Here is a 19,532-nt window from a genome sequence, read left to right on the forward strand (position 1 = left end):
CAGAGGTTTCTGTGCCACCCACAACCATGACCATCAGAGAGGTTTGCACTTTGTAGCCCTGCTGCCTGGGTGAAGCTTCAGTAAACTGTTCTTGTCATTTTATTCAGCACTGTTGCTTATCGCCTTAGGAGTGCCCTATAAACAGATGTATGGCTTGGCATAGCCTCTCTTTCTGTGAGCCATCCCACAGATACATGGAATCACACTCAGGCATGTAAAATACGCAGGGATGCCTTACAATCTGCTAAATGTCAGCCTGTAGCTTTTAATGAATTCTGGTAACTATAGCAGCATTATTTTAAACTACTGCAAGACAAGTGATTTTAAACAATCCATACCATGATTTCAAATGAAATGTCTAACATAACTATAGCAATCTGCCTTGGTTCTGCATTGGTTTAACAGGGCAATGCAGGGAGAGGCTTGCAGAACTGCTCTTCTCCAGTTACAGGAGCCCAAGATTGGGTTAGTTTTGCCTTATGACTCACAACAGACAGAACAGAAGATATCTTACCTTCAGAGAACTATTGGCAGGTTAGGAGTATGTCATTGGACTCATGTTAGCAAAAGGATAGGAAAAAGGCATATGAGAACTAAGCAGTAGGAATTGCAGGAAGAACAGGTGGGGCGGGGTGGGGGGGGAAGGTGGTTTGGTGTCCACCGACCGATGGAAAAGTAAGGTACTACCCAACCACCCCTGTGGTGACAAAATAACTTTACCATGTCCAAACTCTGCCCAGATTAATGGTTTGAACTTACACAGCCATCATAGGCTGCAAGGCACTTCTTGACAGTCTGTAGATGTATGCAAGTTAACCCATTCTCAGCCATTTCTTAATTAAAGACACAGTACTCATTCATTAGGCATCAAAATTGTTATTTATTGGGAAACTATTCACTGCGATACATTACACTGCTAAATAAAGACAGTGTAGATATGTGAACATTTTATGTTGCACTACAAAAATACTATCTATCTTTCCTGAAACCCATGTTGTCAGCAATGATTTCACCTTAGATACTAATCTGTTAGATTACAGGAATGATGTGTGCACGGTTGTGTTTTCTTCCAGGAGGCTGGTTATGTATTTTACCAGGTATTATGGTGAGATTTCAAGAATACAGGTGGAAGCAAACCAAGACCAGTTGCCACACTGCGCAAACACCTCTGAATTACCCAGTCCTCATTGAGACAGAGCATAGAGGAAAACAGGAAAAGCAAAAACGTATTTACCATAGCAAGTATTATGCCAATGAAAACCAACCCAGTTTTCACAAGAAGAGCACAAACAAGAATTTTCTTTTTAAAGACTTACATGCCTGAGTTGTGTCTATGTTCATGCAAGTGATGACATTTGGGACAGAGTTAAGAGAAAGGTTGACAGGATATAAGCCCTAGTTGGTGGAGAGAGTTTTGTTTTGTTTTTTGAAGCAGTTTTCTCCTTTGCTAACGCCAGTACAGGAGTCACAAATTACTCAAGGGAAAAAATGAAGTGATGTTTAAGTAGTAACTCGTTCTGGCCTTCAATTAGGAGCTGGTTTCACTTGAAGTTGCTAGACAACACAGCAAAGAGACTAGGGTACATGGTAATTTAAAACCAATGAAAATTGGTACAGCAACGTCAAAATCTAGTAGGCTACCAGAGAAGCTTTGCAACTTACTGATGGAGAGGAGCACCATCTACACCCTGACATTGTATTTTTCTGACACTGAAGAAGGCAGACCTGGTTTCCAGACACCACCTTGGGGTAACTCATCTCAGGCAGCTTCCCCCCATGTCCCCGTTCTTGCTTTCCTTCATTTTGCTTCACCAAGAGAAGCAAAAGGCAAAGTTATAGTCTCAGGAGGAGCTACGGCAGCATCACTAGAGAGAAGATAACATCATGGAGCATTTCACTGCAGCTGGGTGTGTGACTGACCAGACCATGGCTTAGACCTCTTGCAGTCAATAATCTTGTATGTTAAAAGGCCTGAGCTATGCTCGGGCACAAAAATGTCCCATCAGACAAAACAAAACAAAACATAAACCCCTTTGTTAGTGCTAACCCGACATTTAAACAAGAAAAAGTTGGGGGATTCCCATAAGCAGCCATAGCTACAACCTGCACAGCTGAACTCTTGGAGGTTCGCAGCCTTTAGGATGACAGAATTTATGTTGGCCAGCACCAATGGATGGGTGTGCAGGTCTGCAATCACAGATGATCGAGAATGAAGCACTTGAGGGGCTGCTCCACACTAAAAGGTTTAGCAGTTTTGTTTAGTGTTACAGCGAAGGAGAGAAATGGCTGCCCCATGAGGTGTTAACAGTGCGACTGTAAAGGGCAAATTCGTAAATTTCATTAAGTGCTTTTCTGTTTGAAGCTCTGGCCCTTCTCTGAGCCAGCTGGGCTCCTGTTCGTACCAGAGGCATGCTATGCAAGAGGCCTGGAAAGATACAGGCAGACGGCTGCTGGAGCCAACCCACACAGCACCCACAACCCCTCGTGCTAAAGGGATGCCGCTCCTGCAGAGGCAGCGATTGCTGACGGCCTCCTGCGTCACGCCGGACAGCAGCCACATCTTTTGTCCCCTCCTCCCCAGGACTCCTGGGATCTGCAAGGTATTTCACTGGGAAGCAGCCCTTATTTCATCAATTAAAGCTTCAGTTTTATAGCACATACTTTACTCCATGAAGTCTTTACAGAAGCTTGTGCTCACCAATGACATTTGTTTCTACCCCTGAACATTTGTACGTAATTGCTTTTATTCCAGGGTCAGATACAAAGCAATTATCTGAATGAATGAATAAATAAATAAAATGCTCAATTATACTCAGGCTCCCTTTCTAAGGAAGTTTTTGTTACTACAGGAGAATTCAAATAATAGAAGTACCTCTGGCTCAGTACACCAGGAACACACCCTGCCTTCTGAGGTGGGGGCCACAGAGCACCTCCGGCTTCCAGATTACCACTGCTTGCAAAACACCACAAAAAATGGGTTGTAATTTTACAAGCAGTTAACAACCTGAAGACATGTTTACCCTTGAGATACAGCACTGACACACACGGTTCCTGTCTTTCACAGAAAACAGTACAGACATGGCAAGGTACTGAAATAACTGATGGGAATTACTCTCCCTTTTAAAGGGCCTGCAAAGAGGCAGAGCAGTCACCACAGGGCCACCCCACACAGGGCTTTCAAGTTAGCAGACATCAAAGCAGGACACTGAAGGTCGGCATCACCCTTCCCATGTCGCTGGCCAATTGAGGCAGCAAAATGGTTTTGCCCCAAGTCACTGCACAGCACAGTGGGACCATCTTCAGGGTGCTTCATTTCCAGAAGATGAGGAATTTAATGATCTAGTTTTGGCACACTTGCACAGTTGTTTGCACCGTGCAAAAATGAGATAGGCAGGTGTTGAAGGCACAAACTGCACACACTATTCCATCAGGTCATGAACTAGACCAACCAACTGGAGACTAACATCATCTTTGGGGTTTTCACCCTCATTTGTACAAGCCAAGCATTACATACTCAAGTCATTTTTAAGATGCAGGTGAGTTTCTAGAGGTTAAACTCCCCCCTGTGGAGGGCGCAAGCCTTGCAGATCACTGATGTCCTTACACCCACCCAGCAAAGCAGCCCACCCAAGGAGCAACGAGGAGGTTTGGTGCCGTGCATGGAGTTTGCATTCCTGTGCATAGGCACAGCTCTCTCCAGAGCAGAGCTTCCCTTGGGTACAGAAGTCTACTACACTGCTAAAATCACCCCACCGCTCCCTCCCCGCCTGCCCCGACCTCCCAAGTCCATATTACCTGCTGTAGTTAATGTGCAGTGCCCACACCTCAAAGAAGTCACGGGGGAAATTCTCACCCGACTACTGGTAGCTGAGTGGACTGATGAGCCTCATGCATTGGAGCACTCCCCCATGGTACATTCACTCTTCCCCCACATCTGTGCCAGGTCCTACCAGCTCTGACTGGTACCTATACAAGTTCTTGAACTGCAAACTGGATTGGCCAACAAGAAGATAACTTATTTTATACACACACGTGCACATGCATGTTCACACTTCAAACACTCGTGCAGCATGCAGCTTGATGACATTTTCTGTGGTCCGAGGCCTATATGCTCCACTTCTTGCATTTGCCCCTGAAACTTGCTCAACTGTCTTTGGCCTGAATTGCATTTGAGCTTCCATTTTAATAACATGATTTTAAAGAAAAGAAAAGAAAACAAAACAGAAACCACTTTTCAAATGAGGTGGTTTTGGAAAGTCACATGAGGCAATACCCTGTGAGGTTTCAGACTGAAGAATACACTGGGGACAGGACCTCTTGAGATCTTCCAAATAGGAATATAGACATCATCATGCTCGTAAGAGAAGTCTTCCTCTGAGAACAATTTTTAGATGCAGATCTGCCACAAAAAGCCACCCATGCCACAGCTTTTCCACACATCTCTCAGCCTTTGCCAGCACACCCAAGTTTTCAGGTCGCACAGCTCCCACAGCACTTGTCAATCCTTCAGTAACCTCGTACTTGACCAAGTTCCAAGGAACCCAGTGAACACTTGGACAGGCAGAATTCAGGAAGCCATAGCCACCTGGCTATGGGACAGCTGCACCTGACAGTGGATCATCAGACATGACATGAATTTGCTGATCTCTGAATTGTGGGTGACACACTTGTCCTAATCCAGTTTAATAGCTGGGGAAGAGTTTGAAAGGCAGGAGCAGTTTGAGACCCAAGACCACGCAGAGTCAGCAAGAACTGACATCTAAGTTCCAGCTATTGCTTTTAACATCTCATCACCCCAAAAGCAGAATTTATTCTTGCACCCAAAGCACAGCCTTGAGTTGAAACGAAGTTGCTTTGTGTACTGTGGTTACATCTGAAGTACCAGGATACATCAAAATAATCAATACCCAAAACAATACAAGCTCATGCCTACTAGGGCAAAAGGGCTCCTCTGTCATCCTAGCATATATAAACAGCACATACCAGGCAGGGAAGAAAATCATTCTGCTGCAAGTTTGCTGTTTGCATGTATATATTATGTTACTTAACGACATCTGACCCTCCAAAGGAGACAGGAAACACCTCTCATGGCTTCAAATGAGGTTGCAGCCATAGCTATATGAGAACCATTCTGACACAATTTCAGGAACGCTGGGTACCAAACTTCTTCCATGTGGATACTGGATGAAAGTTCAATTCATTCCTTCATGGTAGCAGCTTTCACACAAACTCCTCAACTTTTGAGCAGCACACAAATACTAACCTACTGCCTCTAGGACAATCACATTTTTTGTGGAGCTTCAAATTAATCACACATATCCACCCAATTCACATTCTTTGCATTTTTCATTCACTTAGCACATAAGCGGAGTGTCTTCTCTGATGAAGTACATCTAGGTAACAGACATCTCTAAAAATGTATGCTTTCATTGTATTGTGTTTCCCACCCAGATCCATGAATGGCTACTTGAAAAAGCAATAAAATGAACATTCACATCTGCTTATTTAATAGCATTATTAACAACCCAGTGCATTTATAATTTTTCCAGAACCCTTGAACAAGTGCCATTTAAAATCTTAAACATTCTTTAAAAGTACTTTAATTCACAGAAATCTTTGTTTCTAATATACAGTAGATGGTTTCTTTTTAAAATCCATTCTCTTTTCATATATTCTCAGTATCTGACTATACAATAACTTTCTATCTATAGCGTCTTCATGTTTCCAGTCCAGCTTGCCTGTGCTTTAGGAATATAAAACAAAAAAATAATAAAGTTCTATCCACAATTTTACTAAGGTCATTTCCATAGTTCTCATGTAAAGCTTCTCTTGGAAAGTGCAGTATACACATGTAATGATACAACACACTTAAGCAATACTTTTATTATTAAGTGTAGGTTTTAAAAGAAGAGTAATGTAGAGCAGACACAATTGATGGCAATTCTATTTACAGAATTTGTTAACCTAAGCATTGGGGTGAGGGAATAGTGGAGAGACTGGAGCTAGGAAAGGAGTAGTCATGAACTTTGATTTCTTTCCGTCTTAGCGAGAGGTCAGTACATACATATTTCAGTCGTTCATACTTCCGCACATGGGAAACTGCACTTTTACTAATACAGCTACATACACATACACAAGGTTAGCAGTGTAAGCTATTAATTATTCCACTACAGAGGAAGAGTCCTTCTGTTCAGAAAGAGCTTTCAAATACAAGATAGAAATTCCGGACTTCATGACCATAAACCAATGAAAACAAGTTTAGCGTATCCAGCTAGCTGACAAACTAAGCATGTAAAGGGAAAAAGAAAATGTAAAACCCATCAAATTGTAGCAGCACTTATTTCAAACCACCTGAACCAAGTGCATGCTTGATTCACAAAGACTGAAGAGTGGAATAAAGTCCACAGTAATCTTTGTCTACTGAAAGAAAAAGGTTCCATACTTAACTGGTTTGCACTATATGCAGTTACAAGAGAAAACAGGGAACCCAGAACAGATACCAGATGCTTGACTAAAACCAGGATTGAAGTAGACAAACAACTGTAGGACAATTTGTTTCGTACACAATTTACAGTAGGTTGGGGGGGATTTTTTTTTTGCCAGTCAAACACAGAAATAGTCACAGAAAATACATCTGCTGTTGCCACAATGCCCTTTTCAGCCTAAAAAAGGTCAACAAAAAGCTAATCACAGCCATACTCACACATATTTGGTTCAAAATCTTGTTATATTTAACTTAGGGTGATTTTTGCAGCATTAACAATCTGGTGGCTTTTTTTTTTTTTTTTGAGCTCCCCCCCACCCCCATCCCACGGAAGCACAGTTCATTCATAAGCAGGATTGTTAAACAACGAACAATTAGCTGGGGGCAGTCCAGAAAACTCTCTTCATATGCACCATCACCAGAGGTACTAGGCATGACTACTTCAGGAGAATTCAGTGCTTTTTCCTCCTCTGAAGCATATACTGGCATTTTAGAAACATCAGCTCTCCTAACCTGTATTCCGCAGGAGAGGGACGTCCCTACCAATTTCACCCGTCCCCTTCCTCCTGCCCATTCATCAGAAAATTAGGAAAAAAAAAAAAACAACAAAAAACAAACTCAGAAACACAAACTCAAAAGATTGAAACAGTTGTTTACACACTACTATATGGAGAAAGGAGTCTGTTGTATGCAGGGATCGTACATCAGCTACGATTATCTAAATCATTTATAGTTAGGCTTTCCATGATGCTATGTGTACATCTCAGCAGGGTGGCTAATGACAGTGCTCTCTTTTAGACATGGGCTAGCAGAAACAGGTGCAGAAGGAACCACAGCAGGTTTTCACCAGCTTTAGAGAGGACTACCTGGAGAACTGAGACCATCTTTTGTGGGGCATGGGAAGACAGGGAGAAATATGGGTGACTGTCTCTTGTTGGCAGATTTGTTTTTCTTTTAATTAAGGAAAAGAACAAAAACCAAAAGAACCACAACTGAAGGTAACTCCTCTGGAAATGAAAACGGAGGATTAGGTACGTTACAGAAACTGCGTCTGCTACTGTGTCACTGCTACAGGTCTATGAGCTGATCCACCAGCAGTAAAGACCTGGCTATGTTGGGAAGACTGGACTCAGAGCTTCCACTGTTGTTTCTAGAATGCCCACCTGAAAGTGTGAGAGATAGGAATTCAGTATTGAACAGGACACACACACACACGACAGTTTCAGATGTTCAAGAGCAAGCAAGAAAAAAAGTCAAAGCAAAACAGAAAACCCGCTCAAGCTCTTCTCATTACTTGTATCATGATAGCAACATTTCCTTTGCTCACTCTTCCACCCTCTCCCTCCCCTCCAAACCCAGCTTGCTAGACTTGCATGGAAAAATATCACAGCAGCTTCTGTGCCAACAGAAATCTCTACATCCAAGCTGCAGAATTCAGTCATTACTAAAGGACTATAAAACAATTTTAAGTACTCCCACAACCAATGGAATGGACTGTTCAATGTTTAACATGTTAAAAATTAGTTGCTGTTTTAAAAGCATCTTTGAGTTTCCATCCACTGTAGGGAGAGTTGAGCTTTCTCAAGAGAGAGATTCTGTTCTTTATTCAAAGTAGCCTATCTTGGCCCAACTTTGGTAGAAATCTCCTCTATATGCAGGAGCAGAGTTTAGTATCACAGAACTTTTTCTGAAAAGCACCAGTCTTTGGAAGCTAGCATTAGATGCAGAGCAGGTGTACAGTATACTCATGCTGTAAATGAAAATGGTAGTTAGGGAAGTCAAAAAAGTTCTACCAAGCTAAAAACCAAAACCAGATAAAGGGAGCTCTGTAATGCATTTTAAGCCTATGCTAGCATACCAAAAGTTGTAAACAAAGCCTTTTGATGGCTTGACTGCACAGAGACTTGACTGCACCTTTGACTGGCCATACTGAAAAATCCTGTCTATAAGAGCTACAAAATTCAGCAGTATCATTTGTTTTAGGGAAACAGTACTGCTCCTTAGACTCAACCTTGCATAAGGCAAAAATTGTTTGCAAAGATGACATTAATGTGATGCAGGTGACAGGAATACTGTAAAAGGAGAAACTTTCCAGTCTGTGTCCTAAAGGTGAAGAACACTCAAAAGCTCTTCGAAGGAGGTGGGTACCACCTACCAGGCTTCTCACACAGTTCCCACAAGAACCTTTGAAAATCATTAGTCAGAAATAAAAAGACTCGCTTTTGGCAAGAGTCTCAGAGTTATAAATGATTATTATCACCTCCCTTTCTTGTACCTCATGCCAAGTTCACTTAAAAGTCAAAGGACCTCCTTCCACTGGTTTAAACAGTAAATAAGAACCTCAGAGAATAAGAATTTGCTACTGTACTTTAGGCATAGAACTATTAGTGTACCCTGCCTGGCAGACTGGTAGAAATTACTTCATGGAACTTAAAGATGCTTGCACGTTTATTCTATCTCTTTGGGCATGCAACCTTCTCATAAACAGAAAATCTAGAGACACTGCAGGGCCAATATAAATCAGAGAAAGTCTGAGCTCACTAAACACTACAATGATAATATCTTACAATTTACGATTTGCATTACTTCACATGTACTGTAGTACCACTATCCCGGAACTAATATATGTTCATTGTTTTTCTCCTTCCCTTTTCCACACCCAAAGCCTGGCTTACCTTGTGAATTTTTGGATATCAACACTGGAATTGGGTCAAACTCATCTTCTGTCACTTTTTCAGAGCCCTCAGGAGCATCAAAGCCTGCTATCAGGTTAGTATCTTCTGCAGTGTGAAGGAGAAACAGAGGTAAAGAAGCAAAGATAGCAGAGAAAGCTGGTTAGAATTGCCAAAAAGTGTTAGAACATCTTAATGTTTTCAGAGACAGGGTTTAGAAGAAGGAGTTTCATTTAAAAGGTGAAGTAAAGTCAGTAAGCCTTTAGTAAAGAAGGTAGGATGTAAAAGAAGCAATCAAATACCAAAGTAGAGGGAAAAAACAAACAAACAAGAAAAAAAACAACAACCAAAACTCAAATCAAAAGGCAAGCCAAGTGACAAGAACCAAAAAAAAGTTTGGTCAATCTGAAGGCTTAACAAGTGGCAGAGCTCAATGATGTGGTAAAAGCCTGGGGCATAAACTGATGAGGATTGAAGATACTCTTAAGTCATCATCCAGTGGCCATCAGATATTAGCACAGTTTGATAGAGCAATCTGTCTCTCCAGTTACCAGCTCTCATGTACAAGGAGAAGAAAAGGGCTGAGAAAAATGCAGAAAAAATTCTAGTCATCTACAGTGGATGAAACCCCAGAGCTATTTTTACCCACAGGGATAAAACAAAAAATGCAACGTAAAGGAGGATTTCCAAGGTGTCCAACATATAACTAGACACACAGAGAGATATTAAAGGCAACTAGAGCAGTTCTGGCACATAATTCCATTGATTTTAAACCATGTCAACAGGAATTAGACACTTGGTGGGAGGCACTTTCAACTACTTTCACAGTAGCTCAGACATTTATTAGCCTTATCAAGCAATTACACACCTTTAGGGACTTTCATACTCTCACTGTGCATCACTACTACTTACTTTAGACACCTAAAATACCTTCCAAAATCTGGTTCTCAATTACTACGTGAAATATGTCAGAAAGCATCGCAAGAACACGTAAAAGTCGATGTTTTCCAAGGAACGGTAACATTCCTGTTAGGCTTGGATCAAAAATAAAAGCTCTTTACCTAAAGCTGACAGGTGCACTAACAGGCTTTGGGTTAAGATGATGCAAGAACCAACTTGTAAAAATACCTTGTCCTCTGGAAGATCAGATTCAGGCAAAAAAGAAGAAGAAAGGAAGAAAGTTTTATAGAAGACTAGGCTGTAAGGCATCAAAACCAAATATATTTGGTCTTGACAGAAAGTCTCGTCCTGTCATCACTGTCTGGAGTTATTTGTGGCTCTTCGTAACATTGCTGAGAGCCTCTGAAAGCATCCTATTTTCATCTGACTTCATTTATAATTACAATTCCTCATACGCCCAGAGTTTGCTATACAAGAAACTTGTCAAGGTAGTCAAGGAACACTGCTCAGTTGTGGACCATCTTTCCCGAGGAGAGGGAAAAGCTGCGAGTGTCCCATTTTGGGCAGAACTCCATGGAAGAAGTATCTATGCACAAAAACATTTGAGCTTGCCTTTTTAACTACGCATCACTATAACTGGAAAAAAACTTCTTTTCTCTCACACACATGCGGCTTAGAGCTGTGTTCAGCAAACACAGGTTAAGAAATCCTGAAAGCTGAACAAAAACTCAGCAGCCACAAAACGCAACACAGCCTAGTAAAGCACACAGGAAAGGATGCTATGGCTTGGCTGAAGCATTAAAAGCTGTGTTCAAAACACAGCTGCTTTTTCTTGTCCTCTTGGTCCCACTGAGAACTTGCAGCTCTGCGGTTCCATGGGCTGATTACACCTATGGGTATCACTATCTGCCCCATCAGCTTTACAACACCAAAGCCAGGACTGGATAAACAAACCAAAAAAAAGAATGGGACAGATGGATACTTAATGGCCACATCCAGAGCTATAAAAGCAGGGTTTGAAGGGAAGCCACCAATTAATTTTGGAAGAGTTTATTTATATTTTGCCCCCTTCCCCATCTCCCTGCCCCTACTCCTGCTAATGGAAGTCTCACAGTCCCTGTCAAATGTGAGCCCTTCTCATTCCAGAGGGAACAGCAGGGCAGCCAGGGAGAAGTCATGCAGAAGTCTGTTAATTTGTTTTCTCATTAAGTCACACCAACAATGTTTTGGCTTTGCTGTGTTCCAGACTCAGAGTAATAATTGTTTGACATATATTTCAAGCCATTTACTCAAAATAAAGTGGCATGAAAGTGTATTATAGCAAACAGCAATTAGAACAACTGCTTGTTTAAACTCAAAAGCTCTATGAAAAATAGTCTCATTTTGAAGTGCCATCAAGTGTAAAAATTGATTGCAGACTGTTTTACAGCAATTCCTCTGAGGACAGATCATTTTGTGTTGCTATAGGGATACTTACCAAACGAACTTAGCAAAACCCACTGTCAAGAGGCACCTAATGGTTAGCATTCAAGCCTCTGAGCCGGTCTTTGCAAGGCAATAAATAGCACAAAAGTCCTGGTCCTCCCTCCCACTCAGGTGGAGGTGTATTACCCAATACTCACTACAAGCTTGGCTTATACAAATCATCTGCTAACATTTGCCTTGTCCTCAAGGGAGGCACACACTGTTCACAACTGCTTTAGCCCATAGCAGGAATGTGCCAGAACAGAGCTGGAAGTATTCACCATGAAAGTCACACTTCAGCTGATAGCTCTTCAAACTACTCCACTGCTACTACTACACCTTCAGCGCATGAGAAGGCCCAAATTTTAGCCGGATGCTCTGCAGCTGGGGGAAAAAAAAAAAGTCATCTGATACAGGATCCAGCTTCCCAGGGTCCTCTCTTCTTGATTTTTAGTGGAAGAGAGAACAGAACTCAGACCACTGCACTGTATTTTCATAGATCCCCTCAAGCTGAAAAAATAAAGGGCAGATCTGCAACTCTTAGAAATTATCACAATCTACTCTGCAGCTCTGCTGTTTTGTGTTACTGTAAAACTACTCCACTTTTCAATTAGATATTGTACTTAGACTTTCATTCATTTTTGCTGGTTTGACTCAAGAACCTTCTCCTGATAACCCCTGAAATCAGCCTCCAGATCTGAAAGAGCTCAGTCACATGCTACAGACATGAATGTCGACAGACAAAAAAAACAAACATTCAGAAACATGTGACACCAGTATAGATCATTATCAGGCTCCCTTCCAAATTCAATAATACAGCATAAAAGCAAGTCTTACATCTTACGTGCAAAAGGCAAAACAAGAGTATTCACACATCATCCTGAAGAAGGGTTGCATACAAAAAACCACCCATCCTTTAGGCTCACTATGTCATTTTGTCTTGTGGAAGATATCACCTGCCTTTATTTACAATCAGGCTGAATACATTAACCTGTATTTTCCCCTTAGTGCTTCAATTCCCATTACAAGTTTCACCATCTTGGGGAAAAAACAAAGCAATGGCCTGGGGGAAAAAACAAACAAACCCACCACTAGACCATGGAGCATAGCATCTGCTTGTGTAAACTGGTATTAGCTTCATTTCATGTCAGAAGACCGACTTCTAGGATTGATTAGACATTAGAGACAGGAGGGACTGTTTACCTTTGTGAGGTTGAGCCGTGAAAGCTACAGGAGCAAACTCATCCAAGAGGTCAGCAGCAGGGTTAGAAAGCAGAGAACAGTCAAGCAGAGAGTCTTCCCCAGTGAGAGAGTCTGAATCCAGGTTAACATCCCAAGGCCGCAAGGTAGCATTAAATAGGACACAAACACTGTTAAACTCACATTCGCACATTCCTGTTCCCGTCCATTTAGCGTGCAAAGAGAGCATTGATGCAAAGCCAGCAAAAAAACTGTCCTTTTTTATAGTGAAAAATATTTCTCACTTCTCTGCAGTGAGGGCAGAGGGATTTCCAACACCTTTATCAATATATAACACAGTTTCTGTTGTGCTAACTGCCCTCTGAAGTAGAGTATACAACAGTGAAAGCCCATACAAGCAATACATTAAATTAGATAGGGGGGATGGAGGGAAAAAGAGTTGCAGGGACTCTGGCAAAACTAAGCGCACTGGCTGTTTCACAGCAGACCTCTGAAAAGATATCAAGTACATCTGCAGCAGAAGATGCCAGATCAACACCTTCATAATTAGAAAGGAACACGAATGGCTCATTACCATTACAGAACAAACAGAAATCTGCAAGTGCTCCAGATTTCAAAATATTCATCAGAGCATTACTCTGGCACCTAAGCTTTGTAATAGTGGGCTGAAGGAATGCTGTACCATTCAAACAACAAACAGCATTGACTTTTAAGGAACCGTGCAGCACCCACTTATCAAAACACACCAGCAAGCACAGTTTACATTGGTGGGGAAAGCAGTGAGAGAAGAGATGTTTATGCCCATGCAGATACTCTGATTTTTTATAGCAAGGTTACACAGCCCATCCCAGTGCAATGCACCTTTGCCCTGCCACAGACCCTCCCACCTCACCAACCTGTTCTGTTGGAAGCAACCGACTCAGTCTGCGACACAAGGCGTTGGGGCAATGGAGCCTCGAGGCCTGGTATGAGACTCTCAACAGCTACGTCAGGTTTTCCTTTCCAAATGTGCAAAACACCAGTGCAGAGGAGAATCCAGAGGTTAGTTTGCAAGACACCACAAAAGTTAGATCTAAGAAGGCAGTTGTCTGAATCCTTTAGCAACTCATTGATCTCATTGACACCTGTCAGCTACATTGGCAGTGAGATGCTGAAGTTAGACTGATAGCAATTTAACCATTAGAAAAGATTAAGAAACTAGTGTTCGTTGGCTTTGAGCTTTTCTGTTTTCTTTTGGTGTGTGTGTGTGCAAATTGAAATATTCAAAGGCTGAAATTGAAGGCTACTAATGCCTGCCCTGCAGCTAAGCACAGGACCTGGGGCTGGGCAAGTAACCGCAGGCTTTTGCAAGGACCTTTTCCAGAAAAACAAACAAACGAACAAACACACCACCAAACAACCAAACAAAAAAACCCACTGACCTTTGAGGAGTGTCCTTGCAATAGAGGTAACAACAGATCATTAACAAACCCACGGTGGAGCCCTTAGCATGTTCCCAGCTAAGCTTGTATAAAGCCAAGATTGTGAGATCTGTTTCTTCATTTTGCAGTGCTCAGCAAAGCAAAGTTTGTAGTCCCCAGTGAGAGGTGATACATTTTTAGAACTTAACATCTTACTGAAAATACCGGTCCCCAGTATTGTTGAACACTGACATCCATTATGGATGGAGATGCTTATAAAGGCTGGACAGAAAGATTTGTTTTCGTATAATCCTTAAAGGAAGGGGGACGGACAGAGGATGACTGTCAACACAGTCACAACAACCAGGTATAATGCTAGTCTGGGTCTCTTCCTTAAGGACCAAAATTAAGGTAACGAGTCAAAAAGTGAAATTGAAGAACAAGGATGCATTCCAGTGCTAGGATCAGAAATGGTCTAGCTGACCAACGCAAGAGATCCATGAATATTTTTGTTTGCGTAGCAGTCAGTCTCTTTGTGACTTGTAGGATCATTATCTAAGAATATTCAGACAACTGTCAGAACTACAAGAGGAAGAAAAGTCTTACAGTTAGGTGACTCATTTCCTACTTTTGCATTCAAAGCTACAAGGTTGCAACAAGCCAGCCAAGAAACCCTGGCTTGGACCCAAAACTGAAAGAGCCACTGATTGCAAGTTATTGAAGTCTGCAATCATTAGTTTTTAGTTATTTGGCAAGTGGGTCAAAATATGGTTCTACAGCACTGAAGCCTTCACACTGTCTTGGAGCCTGTTGCATTTGGGCTCATCACAGCCCAGCACGTTTACTCTCACAATATGCCCCAGAGCAAACGCTCACTTCCTCCTCCTGCTGAGGGCCGATGACACACAGGCTGAGTGCCAAGGCCACAGTCATACACACAGTCTTTAGAAGAAATTGAGAGATTTTTTTTTGCATCTTCTTCGGTCAACAATTACCTCTCTTCTACCCATGACCGGAAGAATACACAAGGCCCAACCATGCCTTATTATCGTGATTCTCATGGTTTCCCAGAGAAGGCAGATTTGTCTCTGTATAATCTGTAGCTTCCTATCACATTGCATTTTGCCAACATCAGCAGCTGTTTTCAAAGCCCAACAGGGTAAACACGCAGAGTTATCATGCAGGACAAGGCATGCCGTGTCAGACAAAGGGAAGGAGGTACCCTGAGTTTATTGTTACCATTCACAGCATCTGACGTGCTACCGAAGGGGTCAGCAAGAGGCAGGATATCAGGGAGCAGAAGCGCAGTCTCAGGAGATTTGAGCCCCTCAATCAGTTTTTCTGGGTTAAGCAGGAAAAGGAGGATGAAATGCAAAGAAAAACAACAACAACAAAAACATTAATTTGGTACTCAGTTCAGTGGCTTATCACCTACTATGTCAGCCTCTGAAAAATACCTGAATAATCTTGTGTGCAAATAACACCACTCCTTAAAGAACATCTTTTCACTAACGATCAAATAATTTCAAGACAGGGTCAGCTTTCCATCAGCTGGCTACGGTCATCTAGACAGCTGAGATACACTAGACAATCTAGGCACACTTAAATATACCTTAAGTGTGGGAGACAGAGGGATTTGGACAACCTCTTTTTGGTGGTTTGTGGGGACAGGACAAGGGGCGATGGCCAAAAAATGGATCACTGGAAGTTCCACACCAACATGCAATATAATTTCTTCACGGTGAGGGTGACGGAGCACTGGGACAGGCAGCCCAGGGAGGTTGTGGAGTCTCCTTCTCTGGAGATGTTCAAGGCCCCTCTGGACGCCTACCTTGGCAACCTGCTCTCAGGAACCTGCTTTGGGAGAGGGGTTGGACCTGATGATCTCTGGAGGTCCCTTCCAACCCCTACAATTCTGTGAGGACATCCACAACCACTATGCACTGCTCTCCCTAAGAAGCCACTGTAAAATAGCATACGGTTCATTCATTTCTATGTGAAGCACAATGGTGGCCCCCTGAAATCCTAATAAGAAACCCAATTCCTTCTCACCCTCATATACTCGGGAGCTCTTCATTTGTGTTAGTCTTTATCTAATGAGAAGAGGGACAGATGATCAGAACCTAGAGCCATGTTTACAACTCTCAAAAATGGAATACTTAAAGCGCTGAAGATCTCAAGCAAAATCAGAAAACACTGAGACACTACAGTACCAGACATCAGAACCTGCCCTCATGTTAAAGAGCTGTCTAGTTACCAATTACTCATTTCAAATATCAGGTTTCAAAATCAGGTATGTCATTCGCAGCTACATGACTCCCATGGTTTCCATTATCCATCATGCAAAGAAATTTAGATTGCCTGTGTAAAAAAAATTAATCTCAATTATTAATCTGGTGGATGAGTGACTTTGCAATCAAAGTAACCAGGTTTTCAATACCGAGCTTAATTATTTAGCTTCACAAAGGTTTACTCATCACACAAGAAGATAAGGGATATTTTCAGAATTTGTCAGAACTAATCACCTTCAGTAGAGCAGCTCTGATAAAACTTGCTCCATATGGACATATCTAATCACTTCAACTTGTTAAAATGACTACATTTATAATCTAACATTAGAACGATCTATCATATCCACAGCTATGCCTTTAAAACATTTTTACATCTGTATTTATGTTTTGAGTTCAAAGCCTAGTATTATTTATTATCCAAAGAAAACATGCTTATAACTGTGCAAAAGAACAGGCTCTGGAATACTGCTGCATAAAAGACTTATCACACTGAGAAAGCCAAAGAACAGCTTAAGTTATACTATTACGTACATGATAATAATATTGATCTTTTATATTGCCCTTTATAAATAATAAAACAGCCTAGTGGCTTTGGAACTCCTTATTCAAAACAGGACAAATTCTACTCCCCACAAACAACTTCACAAGCCAACACATTAAAGCAACCAGAGGGGGTAAGAAAATCTAAAAAGGTACCCAAGAGGCAGCCATTATATAAGTAAAAGCCCAAAGAAGGTCAGCTGAAAAGGAAACCCTAACAGGAACATTAGTCTTGAATGCACTTGAAACCTTCCCATCACTGTGAGGAATATATATATATATTTTTAAGGTTTGATTTGCAAAAGAAAACATCCGCCACCTGCAGTGGTATCATCCATGGCTTCTCACATACACGATGAGGGACTCTTTCCTCAAAGGAACAAGTAGGCAGGAAGCAGGGGATTGGCAACAAAATGTGATGGAGATACCAGAGATGTCAGATGGCTCAAACAAAGCAAAAAAAGAACGTTGAAGAAAAGGTTGGAGGTCATCTCAGGCACAGCAACCACAAATTAATGGAGTTTTTGATTCTTGGAAAAGTAGGGGGGGTAGCAGGACTGCCACCCCAGACTTCCAAAGGGCAGACTTTGGCCTGTTTAGGAGACTGTTTGGTGGAGTTCCTTGGGAGGCAGTCCTGGAAGGCAAAGGAGTCCAGGAAGGACGGAATTCAAGAAAGAAGACACAGCAACAGGCTGTCCCCACGTGCCAAAAGATGAGCCAGCATGGAAGAAGACCATCCTGGCTGAACACAGAGCTGTGGCTAGAGCTCAGAAGAAAAAGAAGGTTTATGACCTTCGGAAGAAGGGGCAAGCCGTTTGGTAGGTCTACAAAGATGTCTTGAGGCTGTGCAAAGGTCAAAATCAGGAGGGCCAAAGCCCAACTTAAGCTCAGTCTGGCTACTGCTGCTAAAGTCAATAAATAAGGTTTTTATAAACACATAAACAAGAAAAGGAAGACTAAGGAGAATCCTCATCCTTTATTGGATGGGGCAGGGGTGGTGGGGAAACAGTGACAAGAGATGAGGAAAGGGCTGAGGTACTTAATGCCTTCTTTGCCTCCATCTTTAACAGTAAGACCAGTTGTTCTCTGGGCACCCAACCCCCTGAGCTGGTAGATAGGGATAGGGAGCAGAACAAAGCCCTCATAATCCAAGAGTACATGGTTAGTGTCCTGCTGCACCACTTAGACGTACACAAGTCTATGGGGCCAGATGGGATTCACCCAAGGGTACTGAGGGAGCTGGTGGAAGTGCTTGCTAAGCCGCTTTCCATCATTTGTCAGCAGTCGTGGCTGTCAGGGGAAGTCCCAGTCGGCTGGCAGCTAGCAAATGTGACACCTGTCTACACGAAAGGCCAGAGGAAGGACCCGGGGAACTACAGCCCTGTCAGTCTGTCCTCAGTGCCGGGGAAGCTCATGAAGCAGATTATCTTGAGTGCCATCACGCAACACATACAGGACAACCAGGTGATGAGGCCCAGTGAGCATGGGTTTATGAAAGGCAGGTCCTGGTTGATGAACCTGATCTTCGGTGACAAGGTGATGTACTTAGTGGATGAGGAAAAGACTGTGGCTGTGGTCTACCTTCAGTAAGGCTTTTGACACTGTTTCCCACAGCATTCTCCTGGAGAAACTGGCTGCTCGTGACTTGGATGGCTGTATGCCTCATTGGGTTAAAGAGATTGGGTGGCCGGGCCCAAAGAGTCGTGGTGAATGGGGTTAAATCCAGCTGGAGGCCAGTTGCAAGTGGTGTCCCCCAGGGCTCAGTACTGAGGGCAACTCTCTTCAGTATCTTCATCATCTGGACAAGGGGATCGAGAGCATCCTCATTAAGCTCACAGACAACACTAAGTTAAGTGCCAGCGTTGATCTGCTCAAGGGTAGGAAGACTCTGAAGGAGGATCTGGATAGGCTGGACTAATGGGCAGAGGACAATACTTCGAGGTTCAACAAAGTTAAGTGCTAGGTCCTGCACTTAGGGGACAACAACCCAATGCAATGCTACAGGCTGGGGAGGAGTGGCTGGAAAGCTTCCCAGTGGAAAGGGACCTGGGGGTACTGGTCGATAGCCAGCTGAACATAAGCCAGCAGTGTGCTAGGGTGACTAAGAAGGCCAATGTCATCCTGGCTTTTCACAGAATCATGCAATCATCAAGGTTGGAAAAGACCTCCAAGATCATCTGGTCCAACCACCCCTCTAACATCAACATCACCCACTAAACCATGTCCCTAAGCACCACGTCCAACCTTTCCTTGAACACCCCCCAGTGACTCCAACACTTCCTGGGCAACCCGTTCCAATGCACAACTGCTCTCTGAGAAGAAATGTTTCCTAACTTCCAACCTAAATCTTCCCTGGTGCAACTTGAGGCCATTCCCTCTAGTCTTATCACTAGTTATCTGCGAGAAGAGTCCAACTCCCAGCTCCTCACAGCTTCCTTTCAGGTAAGTTGGGAGAGAGCAATAAGGTCTCCCCTGAGCCTCTTCTTCCCCATTTCCCTCAGATGCTTCTCACAGGACTTGCGTTCCAGACCCTTTACTAGCTTTACTACACTTCTTTGGACACATTTCAACACCTCAATGT

At 42.7% G+C, this 19,532-nt stretch overlaps 1 protein-coding gene across 25 annotated transcripts in view; it reads right to left on the reverse strand.

Annotated features, from left to right (window-relative positions):
- AAK1 (AP2 associated kinase 1) overlaps window positions 1-19,532 on the reverse strand; it is an 89,485-nt gene that overhangs the window by 6,525 nt on the left and 63,428 nt on the right. For 2 of the 25 annotated variants that reach the window (XM_068662156.1, XM_068662155.1), the window contains 4 exons: window positions 15,360-15,461; window positions 13,617-13,718; window positions 12,724-12,834; window positions 9,160-9,264 (listed from right to left, as the gene is read on the reverse strand). The exons of 2 other annotated variants lie outside the window; for them this stretch is intronic. In XM_068662156.1, coding sequence (XP_068518257.1) covers window positions 9,160-9,264; window positions 12,724-12,834; window positions 13,617-13,718; window positions 15,360-15,461 — 420 coding nt within the window. Of the gene's footprint in view, window positions 1-5,484; window positions 7,648-9,159; window positions 9,265-12,723; window positions 12,835-13,616; window positions 13,719-15,359; window positions 15,462-19,532 lie in introns of those variants that run through there. 21 more of the 25 variants (XM_068662157.1, XM_068662161.1, XM_068662167.1 and 18 more) reach the window with 15 other exon arrangements.

Source organism: Anas acuta, chromosome 27 (genome assembly GCF_963932015.1).
Source record: "Anas acuta chromosome 27, bAnaAcu1.1, whole genome shotgun sequence".
Classification (NCBI taxonomy): Eukaryota; Metazoa; Chordata; class Aves; order Anseriformes; family Anatidae; genus Anas; species Anas acuta.